General features: G+C 34.3%; 1 protein-coding gene across 1 annotated transcript; it reads left to right on the forward strand.

Annotated features, from left to right (window-relative positions):
* The first annotated feature begins 11793 nt into the window (after positions 1–11793).
* Positions 11794–12669, forward strand: LOC127878789 (ice nucleation protein-like). Its single transcript, XM_052425319.1, has one exon. The coding sequence runs from the start codon at positions 11794–11796 to the stop codon at positions 12667–12669; it is 876 nt and encodes a 291-aa protein (XP_052281279.1).
* Positions 12670–12896: the final 227 nt, after the last annotated feature.

The following is a 12896-nucleotide window of genomic DNA, read 5'->3' on the forward strand; positions in this document are numbered from 1 at the left end:
ATTAAAAAGTAAAATGCTATAAATTCAAACCAGGAAGACAATACGACTAAACCCCTGCTCATGCAGCCACTGTCAGTATGTGTCATTAGTTTTCAGCACGTTATTAGCAATTAACAGGGGCAACATGTAGGTATAACATGAAACAAAACAATATGGATAACGGAGTATTTTTTAAACCGAGCAATTCTAAATGTATTAAGGTATAAAATAAAACACACGTTATAATAAGTCTTAGGAATCACGACACTTTTGTTATAAAATGCGTCCATGTTAGAGTAACATTCAAACATCGACATTATTTCATAACATTTTGATTATAAACTGTTACATTCAAGCGAGTTCTGTAACCTCCTGGGAGGGGTAATAATAGACTGCGAGCAAGATAGACAGAACACGTTGGCGTTCATATGGGTTATTACAATACTAAATTAGGAAGTCCAATCGTTAAATATTTACCACAGATGAAATAGACATTCCCAACAACCACCAACGTATAAGTTTATGTAGGTGTGCTATTATTTCTCTCTGTTTAAGTAGCCAATAGTGATTTTCCCCGCGTTTACATTTACCCTCGATATCTGTTTGTTAGTTTCCATATTCGGCAGTATTCGAGTGAAGTAAGTGTATTATTATGAAAAGATTGCGTCCCATAATATACCATTCGACAAAACGTACTTATATAGAACACTTAATATATTGTCCAAGAAAACTGTACAATAATATGTGTTTTCCTTTTTATCTGCATGCACTTAAGTCATGCAACAATTGTAAGGATTGTTGATGTAATCAACCGTTATTATAGATGATAAGATGTGATAATCTGCCATTTACAAAACACTTCATATTCAATTTGTAATGCAGTTATTATTTTTGTTAACGCACACAAATGCTTGTTCCATTGATCGTTTAGTGTTATGTTACTGGTAGGTTGTAATTCGGAGTGTATGAAAAATAAAAATAAAAACTTGATATTGTTATAACGGTTTCAGTTACACTGTAACTTTATTTTAAAAAGCGTATAAAGCAACTGATACGAAAAAAAATCTTTCTTAAACCACACAATAATGTCTTGATTTGCTCCATCTTTAGTCACGTAATAATACTTTCCAATCCACTTAAGAGGGCGTGTACCATTTGACAAACTACTATATACCACGTTTGTTGTTAATGTCTGGGCTCGTTGCCTTCTGTGAACTCATTATATCATTGAAATTGGAAAGCATAAACTGCTTTCGCATGAGGGGGTTGTTACATTGCTGTACACGGTTGTTACATATTAATTTGACGTCGAGAAAAAATAACCGGATGTGGCAGAACAGGTTCTATAAAAGTCTTCTCAGACACACACACACAACTCTGGTCTCAACTGCTACCAAAACAAGAGAAACACATATATCACACAATACTTGCATTGAGCTTATTGAATTTAGTGTTTTATTCCTATTTATTTTATTGAGGTTTAAAGGCCCGTAAAAGGTGACGATCCGTAATTATTACCGATTTTCAAATATTTTTTTGCATATTTTATTTATAAAGGCTATGAAAATAGAATACGGGCAAAAGCCCGCGTAGCGGGCGTTGACCGATCTTGCATATGGAAATTTAGACAAAAAATAATCATAGGGGATGCATCTAAAAAATTGGCACGCGACATATTTTTTCGCGGTGCTTTTTGTGACCTTGGAAAAATCAAAAACACTTTGACATATGCTAAATCACATGTTAATAAATACATCAGGAAAAAGTATACAAATGACATCATAATTGTGAAGCGAATCGCACTAAATATTCTCGTATTATATGTTTTCTCCGCTACATATAGACCGTCCCAGAATTAAGTCATTACCCAATTATCTCCCCTAAATACTCATCTTGCTTCCTTTTACCCGGCCTTCAGTTGGTATAAGGCATGGACTGGTTCACTTCAGATACTGACAGTCTTTACCAAACTAAGCATTTGGTAAATTATAACCCGTCTAAAATGTATTGCCCGAATCTCCGATTTCTTTCGAATTTATTTGCTTTGATCTTTTCGATATCCTATTTTTATTACTTTCCTGACAAATCGCAAACGCTTGTTAAAAAAATAATTTGTTTTACACATTATAGTTGGCATCTGTATTCTTGCAGTATTCTCGCGGTATTTCAATAACGACACCCTACTATTTACTTGTCAAAATTCGTGACGCATTTTCCATTCGCTCTCAAAAAAGCAGTTTTACGTGTGATCATGAGCAATATTCTGGTAAGTTGTGGCTGTTATCCATCAGAAACACATTTATTCACAAAATTTAACGATATTCCGATTTAATTTTCTAGTCTTTTAGCTTATTTTAAACGTATTTACACCTCGTCTGCTCGCACTTTGCCGATATTCCGAAAGGTTACACATCACTATATAAATTTTAGGCCCAAAACCACAAAATCTAATACCATTGGAATTTCGTACCAAAATCTTTCGTAACAAATCTTACAGTTTCGAAATCAACAAAAAACAACAGGACATGTATCAATTGTCTGCATCATTTATCCAATTTTAAGATATTTGTTGGTTTTCCGTTTTTGGAAGCTGTTTGCCAAGGCAAGAGCTGGGCATCACACAAGCCATTCTATCTTATCTATCTAGCAAAACTGACAGTTTGGGTTTCCAGAATCAACAAAGGAGGAATTCCTGAACCATCAACATTTTCAATCTATACACACAGTAATTAGCTGTCGTGATATTATTTATTGATTCTGTTGGTTTACTGGGATGGAACATGTGTGAACTTTTATAGAATTTTGAAAAGTCTACATCTGTCTATCTATAAACAAAAATCAGCTATGGCATTATAAGATCAGATCATTTCAAATGTGCAAACATTGTCAAAGGGATGTTAAATTAACAATTAGAAGTCAATTATGCTGAAGAAGTATGAAGGTTCCCATGCAAATTTTGTCTGTATATCGACAAGTGTCTGCCAAATAATGTCTAACTAGTAATACAAAACTTACCACAAGTATCAGAGGGGGTAATCACGTGACTATCAAGATGGCGACGTCCATGCCGAGGCAGGTATTTTTCGTCGTTTTATACCCTGTATTTCTTGCATTATTATTTTTTATTCCGCTCACTTTCCAGCCATACTATGAAGGAAGTTACTGGCTTTTATTTCATATTAATATTCGCTCTATATCTCGACTTTACTCGCGAAATTTCTTAGCGGGATGACCTAATAAGGGCTCCACTAAGAAAATTTGCGGGGAGAAAAGTCGAGATATAAAGCGAATTTAAAGTAACATTACTATTCAAAATCCACGAAAATTTCGTACAATTGTTCGCAAAATTAACTCAACCAATCAAAAATCAGTGTTCCTTATTGCAATTGCCGTAATTTCAACGTCAGATGTGGTCTGGTAAAATAGATGTTTGTAGATACAATATGCTCGTTTTTATTATAGTTTTGCATATCTATTCATACGACACATGAACACTAAAATGGTGTTTGTGTGTCGTATGAATAGATATATTCGCGGGAATTAATTGTGGCCACAAATAAATAAAAACGAGCATTTTGTATCTTCAAAAATCTATGTAATCATGCCACATCTAGCGTTGAAATTTTGGCTATTGCTTTAAGGAACACTGATTGTTAAGGTGTTAACTGTATTTTACGAAATACTTAAGGAAATTTTCGTTGATTTTGAGCGTTATAGTGACTTTAAATACGAAATAAATGCTAATCACCTTTTCACTGATATGGCTGGAAAGTGAGCGTCATTTACAAAAAAAACATTAGTAATAAAGGGTATAAAACGGCGAAAAATACCCGTCTCGGTATGGACGTCGCCATCTTGACTATCACGTGATTACCCCCTCTGAGTATGTAATAGCACTAAGTACCTGTTGCGATCATTTTTAGTAAGATAGTGTAATTCTAAAAAGTAGCAAATAGCTTGTTTAGTTAATGCATAATGCCATTAATATTATTTCCATTCTATTGTGTAATTAATAAATTGGTTGCTACTTGTTGTTCCACGATACATGTTTTATGCGCTAGTACAAAACCAGCATTGTTAATTTTGTAAAAGGTGATATTTTTTTTCCAAAGATAGCATCACTTTGTAATTTCATATACGTAAATATTCTTGTAAGTTGATGACAGTGTTTTAGTATTACTTATTGTGTGACTATTATTTTATGTGCAAATAAATAATATATAGTGTTTTGTATCTCCACACAATACCAGATACCTTTTTACATATGTACTGAATATATATATATATATACTAACATCATTAACATGCTTCTGCTAGCGGCTTAGCCAAGAAAGACAATAACTGACATATAAATAAGCTTATATGTTTACTGATAATCTATGTTTTATTGTATGTGTTATTTGAATGTTTAAATTAAAAAACATATGGATGATATAACATGTTAATATTTTAATTGCATAACAAGTATGCTGTCATCCTGTTCCACATAAATCTACATTGATAATAAAAAAAATCCTGTCAATCAAAATTGATTTGACACGTCAAATTATTTTGATAATGTTAAATCACTTTATGCTAAAATTAACTGTTTTGGCAAGCTTAAGTTGAATTTAGAAATTAAATGAAACAAACTGTTTCCTGGGTAGGACCAGTACTTAGTGTTTTTAAGATGATCTAAAGAGCGCTCACACTTTCGGGATCAATACAGAGACCTTCCAGTGACAAAGCAGACACCATATCCTCTATACCGCAGCCACCGAACCAGCTTTAAATTCCTGCGGCTAGAAAACACACAATTATAAGATGCTAGATCTTAAAGCTAGGAACATGTTACTCATTTGAAGATTGAATGTATTGGATAAATTGCTTTATTATTGTCACAATATAATATATTGAACACAATAATGTCCATATATTAATTAAAAATACATGGTTATCAAAAAAGCTTTTGCCCGTAAATTAGGTAGCACATATAATCATATTATATATATGCTATTAGACATTACATTAAAAAATGAGCAATACAACTTGTTTTGAGCTAAAAAAAAACGGTGTCCCCTAAATCAACTGTGTTTACAAACAATCAGTTTGTTTACATCGCTGTTTACTAAATCATACCGAGCGATTCCGAGCCGGTTTTCCAAATTTTGATTGTTCGGCACAAGACATTAAGTATCACGTAAAAGTCGCAACTACAATCAAGGCAAAAGTGAAATCAAGATAATGAAACATATAATAAAACAATATATGCGTACTTTACAAAAGAATCCGAGGAACATCGGAGAAAGCGAAAATGTACGGAAATAGCAAAGTTGTAAACATTTCTTCAAATAATGAAACGAATATATCTCGTAATTCTTGACAGCGTTGCATTTTAGCTGTGATATTATCATTTTTTATGCAAGAGTAACTGAAATCCGGTAAAAATTAGTTCAGTTTATATGCATAATAATTGGATTTGTCACCTTTTAAGAGCCTTTAATCAAATTGGAAATTAATTGCGTAAATTCCCAAAATGAACAGGCATAACGGGTGTTTTGTTCTTATTTTATTTCTGAATATATGCCTTTGAAAGTGTTTACTTTAAGTTGGGTTAATACATTGAGGTTAAAATAATACATTCTAGACGCTGCAAAACAAATAAAATAGATAAACTAGTTTATTCCTTCAGTGTTCGTTTTATTTCATTTTCTAGTATACACAATTAATCAAAATCGTTGTTCAAATTATAGATTTGCAAATTCACCAACATGTTAATATTTATTACAGTGAATGATTGTGTTTATGACTCCTTTTCTTCTTTTAAGTCCTCGTCCCTTAAACGCATGTAATCTCAACAAATAATTAACAGACCGGCTGGAAATTGTGATAGTTTACATCAAATGGAATGCGGTGCGCTTTCTTTCTTGAACCACTATATATGTATGAGATAAGAAAAAGAAGTAACCCCATACAATATATGTATGATTCGTCATGCCTCACGTTGATATAAGCTGAGATGCGTATTTACAAACCATTTTCCTTCTAAATTGATTTGGATTCCATAGAAAAATCCAATAATTTACGAGACGTGAACCAAAGTGACTCCCATTCTCTAGCTAACATAATTGATGTATTGGATCGTTTTATGTAGTTTCATGTCTGCAAAGGAAAGTGGCATTATTTCTTTAGCGTGAGTATTTGGAATTCGACCAGACGAGCTTCTGAAAACACAAATTATTATTTTTTGCATAACTGACAATTACGATTATACATTCTTTCACTAATTCTGGATGTTATTGAATATATTTAAACAATGAAAACGAAGAAAATTATCAATATACAACAATGATTAAAGGTCATGAAATGGTTTATTATTAAAGTATATGCTATGAAGAAATGTGTTCCTGCGTTGACGAGGATTTTTTATTGTTATTTTACCTGTAATCAGTTAATGTCTGCTGAAACAACACATACGTCTGCTATTCACCGATGCCAGACCACAATAACATTATATTTTGCGTGCTTTAAAAGCGTTCGTTTCCGAACAGACTCATTATTCAAGAGTGAACATATATCTAATTAATGCAGCCTTTACCGAACAAAGATGTCCCTGGACCACCAAATCAAAATGCGGTTTATGTCCCACATAATGATAGACCGGGCGCCGATGCCCGAACCTCTTATGCGACCAGTTCGTCCCCAAAATGTTTTATTATTGTTATGATAGACATTACAGAAGAGTAGGGGACGCAGTGCCTCTCGGGAGCACCAGCTGGATATGAACGCATGATTGGATTGTCCACGAGTGGATCTAAAATATTTCCAAAAATGTCCTGTCGTGGTACTTATACTCGTATTCAGATGATTGTTTAGTTAAAAAAATAAAACAATTATTCAGCAGAAGTCAACGGATGACCCAATCATAACCGAATTTTAGTTCACTCGATACTCGACTGCCAATAAGTGTATTTAACTTCATTTCCAACATGACGTGTCGGGGTATGCCTACTTATGTTCATGTGAACTATGCTTGCTTAATGTAATAATCGAATTAACTATTAACGAATTTAATCACATAACCAGGCATTGAATTGTTACGATTATAGTGTGGTGGACGTCAATCGTAGGGCAGTGTCGCGATATGTTATCGCGTGACAGTCTTTTAACTTTCATAGCTAAACAAACATGAAATGACACGTTTGAACTAACCAAGCATAGATTATACGTTTTGAATATTTCCTAAACTTTTTTTATTCAATATAAAACATACATTGTAAATATGTGCATGAGCAAGAACAAAAGTTATATGATACTGAAGTAATTATGTCAAACATATTATACATGATATGCTTGTATATGCAGTTTTTTGTTGCTTGGTTGCCTGTGTTATATGTTGTTATTTTTAAATGTAATAATAAATACTATCGATGAGTTGTGTAAAGTGTGGTAGAAAACAACTGGACTTGATTATGAAAGTTTATGTGTTTTTATTTTTTGTTCAAAAATATGAAGTGTATCGTTGTTGAGGGCTATTTCTTTTTCAATTTGGATCTTTAGTTTAAAATAATTTATATAACAATTCGAAGTAGGTGTTTTTTGTTTGTATTTCATGCTGAATATGAAATATTTCATTAATTTAATAACGTAGTTCACAGTCTTATTAATTTCTGGTATTTTAAAAGTATTTTCACCGAAGCTGATATTAAAGAGAGGCAGTTTTACTTTTTAATTGTTGTTTCTCTAGAAATGTTGTCAATTGGTACCATAGAGTTTGACTATGTTTGCACTCGCAGAATAGGTGTTATATTGTTTCAATGTGTTCGCTGCATATTTCACATAAATTGGTGTCGGATATGTAGCACTTAAAATATATTTATTTGTAGCTATGATTCTATGGACATACTTATAATGAACATTTCTCAGTGTGCTCAGCTGTTTCATATTGCATGATATATATTTGTTTCCAATTGAATTATTGTTCTCGAAGAAGGATTTGCCATTTGTCCTGAATTTTTGATTTTTCTACAGGGTTTATAATTTGTAGTTTGTAAAATATTTTGTTTGTTTTGTTTTGTTTTGCAAGTATGTTTTCTACCAATGATGTTTGAGTACATGGTGTGTTATTTGTATTGATTATAGATTTACAATGTATGGGTCTGCTTTTGATTAATGTGCAATACATTAGGAACTTGCTTGAAGGTATTCCGTATTCTGCAAAAGAATAGAACTTGCATTTGGGACGTACAAGTACAAAACGTGTTTTAGGAGTTTGAGTCATTCTGCAAATATAATGTTTACAGATGTAAATCTTAAATATATGAAACACTTTGATATCGTATGTTCCAAAGCCCAGTAGAATAAAATGCATTTCGATGCATCTGAAATTTTCATTTACTTCATATGATAAATATTGGCTTGTAAATGACATTAGATTGTTTTTTCATGATACTTTTTAATATTTAATATGGCAATACTATTTTTATAGTTAAAAAGGCTTAGTACAATGTTTACATTCAAAACGCGTAGAACAAATGGGACATGACCAAAAAAGCACTTTAGGTTATTGACTCTTGAGACATCACCCGTGATATTTTGACCGATGCTGCTTTCAATACTGTTAAATGGACTTAGGCTTTATATGGAGTTATTAGTCCACTACTTGAATGAATCGACACGTACTGTGTTTATAAATACTACTTATGCGACATGCTGCAATATGACAATACCATAATGGTGCATTCCTCTGCAAAAAAATATTAATGGCTTAAGTTTCAAGCCGTGTTGATACTGTTCACTTTCAACGAAAAATTGTTGCGTAACAAAACACATTACTATTTAATAAATTCATCATGAAATACAACATTATGCAGCCGATCGTAATTATTTCAGTTCTCAACAGTTGCATAATACGTTCGTATAAAACTACTTTAGATTTTAAAAGTAAAGAATGCAATGTAAGCTAAATTCCTGCAAACGTTAGCCTCTAAGAATCGTTATAACTGTTTTATGACGTAGATCAAATGAATATTTTAATTGTATTTTTCCTGAATATATTGCGTATTTTCCACATTAAGTAAAGTATCTTAGAATGTTCGATTTGTTTTTAAGTGTTCACATTTAAATGTTAGCATTTTCGCTCTATAGTACTCAAATTCCAAAATGACACAACAGTACGACGTCATAATGGAGCAAGCGTCTGCTTGAAACATCATAGATGAATGATGTTTACATCTGCTGTGCTATTTGTCGAGAGTATAGCAAATAATACATGACGTATAAAAAAACACAATTGGTTGACAACATCATTTTTATTTGCAAAATAATAAGTAGTGTATTGTGAAATTAATGTATTATGTATGTATTTACACGTACTATTAGTTCAGGAATATGTGCAGAACAATAAATAATTGTGTATGAAAGACGTGTAATAAAATGCGATCCACGAGATAAATGCAAGAAATAAAATTAATAAAAGTAAGTGCAAAAACAACAAACATTGCCCACATCCCTAGCATCTTTTACTTAGAAGCTGTTCGTACAGTTGAAGTGTGGTTTGAACTATGAATGATAGGGTCCTTTGCTTTTGTTACAGGTGTTCAACATATACGGTTAACGTCTTAGTATTACTCAACACAAAAGCAGTCTACCGTTATAACAAGTCGCAAATGCAGCGTTCCTTATATTATGTGCATTAACGTCGCTAACACATTTAGCATTATATTGTCTTTAATAAAAGTAAATGCTTTTAAAAAAACAATTGAGTGGCGAAATCTTGTTTGCAGAATTTCCTTGTTAGCATCCGACTTCAACCAGCACCCCATATACTACATGAAACACATTTGCATTAAAGCGACGTAAATAAAATAAATAGGCATATAAATGTATTCTTTATATTTTGCACAATGTTTTTAATGCGATAACAACATTAAACATCTGGTACATTAACACATTGTGTAGTATCTGCATTCTATTAACATGTATGCGCAGAACTGGAGCAGACGACAAAATTAGGCAAATGAGTTTTGTTATACGAAAATATCTCAACATTCATTTCTATCTTTTATGAATAAGCGTTGAATTCCTTCATTACACCAACCTGTTTATTAGACCTTAAAATGTCGCATCCAATTTAGTTCTGTTGCTTTGGCAATAATCTGAAAATGTCATCAGGCGTTAAGATTTGAATCCAAAGCTGCAATCACAAGATCGTGCTAAGCTTGATTTTTTTTATCCCATTCTACACAGAATAATTGTCTGTTTGATTCTTTTTTCGCCTGATTTGAATGGCGTTAATAAACTCGACACAGGGACGTTTGTGTACGGATATATTAACAAAGCCGGCTTCAGGATCGTTGATAATTTCCCCCATCGAGATCATAATGTTCTATTTTAAAACAACACTGCATCAATGGTTTCAAGTAATATAAATAGACAATAAGATTGTATGTGATTGTTAAATATTAAAACTTAAAATTCCGCATCGAAGACATTTAAATAACTCTAGAAAATTTTGTCTGAACATTTCTTAATTCGATATAGTGTGTTGCCACTTTACTAAATCGACATGAACAATATATGAATGTATAATCCGTTTCTTTGATTATATATGTTTGAAGATACTGGTAATAAAACAGAAACATATTTCCCTCAAACATAAAAGTCATTTACTTAAGTAAATGAGTCCTTACGACAACCTTAATCGATTATTTTTCAATCTGCCGCAACCTTTAGGTTTGACTCGATAAATGATTTTGATTATTTTGGCCAACGACTATGCATGGAATCAATTGAATCCTCTCTATTGGTATTTTCAAACATGTTGTTGCAACTTTATTTGTTATGCATAACGGAATTTCAAGACGGATATATATTATGGATATCATCCCTTAACTCTCAGTGCACGACGATGCATCTTTTAGAAACGCACTCAGTTTTAATTTTTCGTTCAACGTTTGCGTCTCAATATTATGTCCCATACAATAAGATTTTCATTTGTTTTGATCCGATGTTGCTCTTTGTGAGCAAATACCCAGCGGCTAACAAACCAGACGATTTGAAGCGTCACTTAAATAGATTCACCATGATCGATAAGAATTCGCAATGGAAAACGTTGAAGCTCTAGCACTCAACCCATGGGACAGGCGAAAATGTTATATTCATTTGAGATGCACGCACGTTATTGTTAGAGAAGACGCTATAATAAAGCGCTATCAAGTACTTATTTAATATCCGTCTACGCAAGATCGAATGTTCAGGCATTGGGATGCTACGTAAATTATTAGGTGTGCAACTGTCTTTTTTGTCTGTAAAATTATATAGGATTTAACTAACGACAGGTCCGCGCCGTATACTAAGTTATGGCTTTTCATTCTGTCGGTCCGGACCTTCCCATCGGGCATGACATTTAACTATTTCACTTTAAATACCCCTAAAGACATTCACAACCGTTTTTTAGGAGTTTTGCAATGACCGTTCCAATGCATTTATTTCAGCTGTAATGAAGTGTTTCAATTGATGAATTTTCTTGTTTCTAATTTTTTTTTATTACTAGATATTGATAATGAGAATTGATTTCTGAAAATGTGATTTGAGTTTCATTATAACTATGTACATGTATTTGCTGCTCATCGGTGATTATTACGACGATTCTTCGAAGGATTTCTGGTTTTCAATTGAAAGTAAATAATGCATGACCGTGTTAGATTGATGTTGTGTTTGTTTTAGTAACACAACAAACAATTGCATTTGAGTTTTCAATGGTAAATGTTGGGTTTAACAAATGTTTCAAAAGTGTCTAATTTGTGCAAAAAAATAAAAAATTGAATAACAACGATGGTCAAGTTTATTTCCAACCTAAAACTATTGAAGGCGGCGACTGTCAGACAAGCCTATGCATCCACACAGTCTGGTCGGGAGCGGTCCCCAATGGCGGCGACTGTCAGACAAGCCTATGCATCCACACAGTCTGGTCGGGAGCGGTCCCCAATGGCGGCGACTGTCAGACAAGCCTATGCATCCACACAGTCTGGTCGGGAGCGGTCCCCAATGGCGGCGACTGTCAGACAAGCCTGCGCATCCACACAGTCTGGTCGGGAGCGGTCCCCAATGGCGGCGACTGTCAGACAAGCCTCTGCATCCACACAGTCTGGTCGGGAGCGGTCCCCAATGGCGGCGACTGTCAGACAAGCCTATGCATCCACACAGTCTGGTCGGGAGCGGTCCCCAATGGCGGCGACTGTCAGACAAGCCTATGCATCCACACAGTCTGGTCGGGAGCGGTCCCCAATGGCGGCGACTGTCAGACAAGCCTATGCATCCACACAGTCTGGTCGGGAGCGGTCCCCAATGGCGGCGACTGTCAGACAAGCCTATGCATCCACACTGTCTGTTCGGGAGCGGTCCCCAATGGCGGCGACTGTCAGACAAGCCTATGCATCCACACAGTCTGGTCGGGAGCGGTCCCCAATGGCGGCGACTGTCAGACAAGCCTATGCATCCACACAGTCTGTTCGGGAGCGGTCCCCAATGGCGGCGACTGTCAGACAAGCCTATGCATCCACACAGTCTGTTCGGGAGCGGTCCCCAATGGCGGCGACTGTCAGACAAGCCTATGCATCCACACAGTCTGTTCGGGAGCGGTCCCCAATGGCGGCGACTGTCAGACAAGCCTATGCATCCACACAGTCTGTTCGGGAGCGGTCCCCATAGGTAAGTATATGCGCATGCTCACTTGTATTATCATATTTGGTACGTTCTACAATCTATGTCGTATGTGGTTAATATTTTCGTGAAAAATTCTTGAAAGAAACATGATTTGTGTATGCGATAAATGCATTTCATAAGTGTTCTCAAAAGTATTGACTATGTTCCCTACAAAGTAAAACACTATATCGACAGTAAAATATATGTTTTAAGTACTTTAAATATTGTATAAC

Source organism: Dreissena polymorpha, chromosome 4 (genome assembly GCF_020536995.1).
Source record: "Dreissena polymorpha isolate Duluth1 chromosome 4, UMN_Dpol_1.0, whole genome shotgun sequence".
Taxonomy (NCBI): Eukaryota; Metazoa; Mollusca; class Bivalvia; order Myida; family Dreissenidae; genus Dreissena; species Dreissena polymorpha.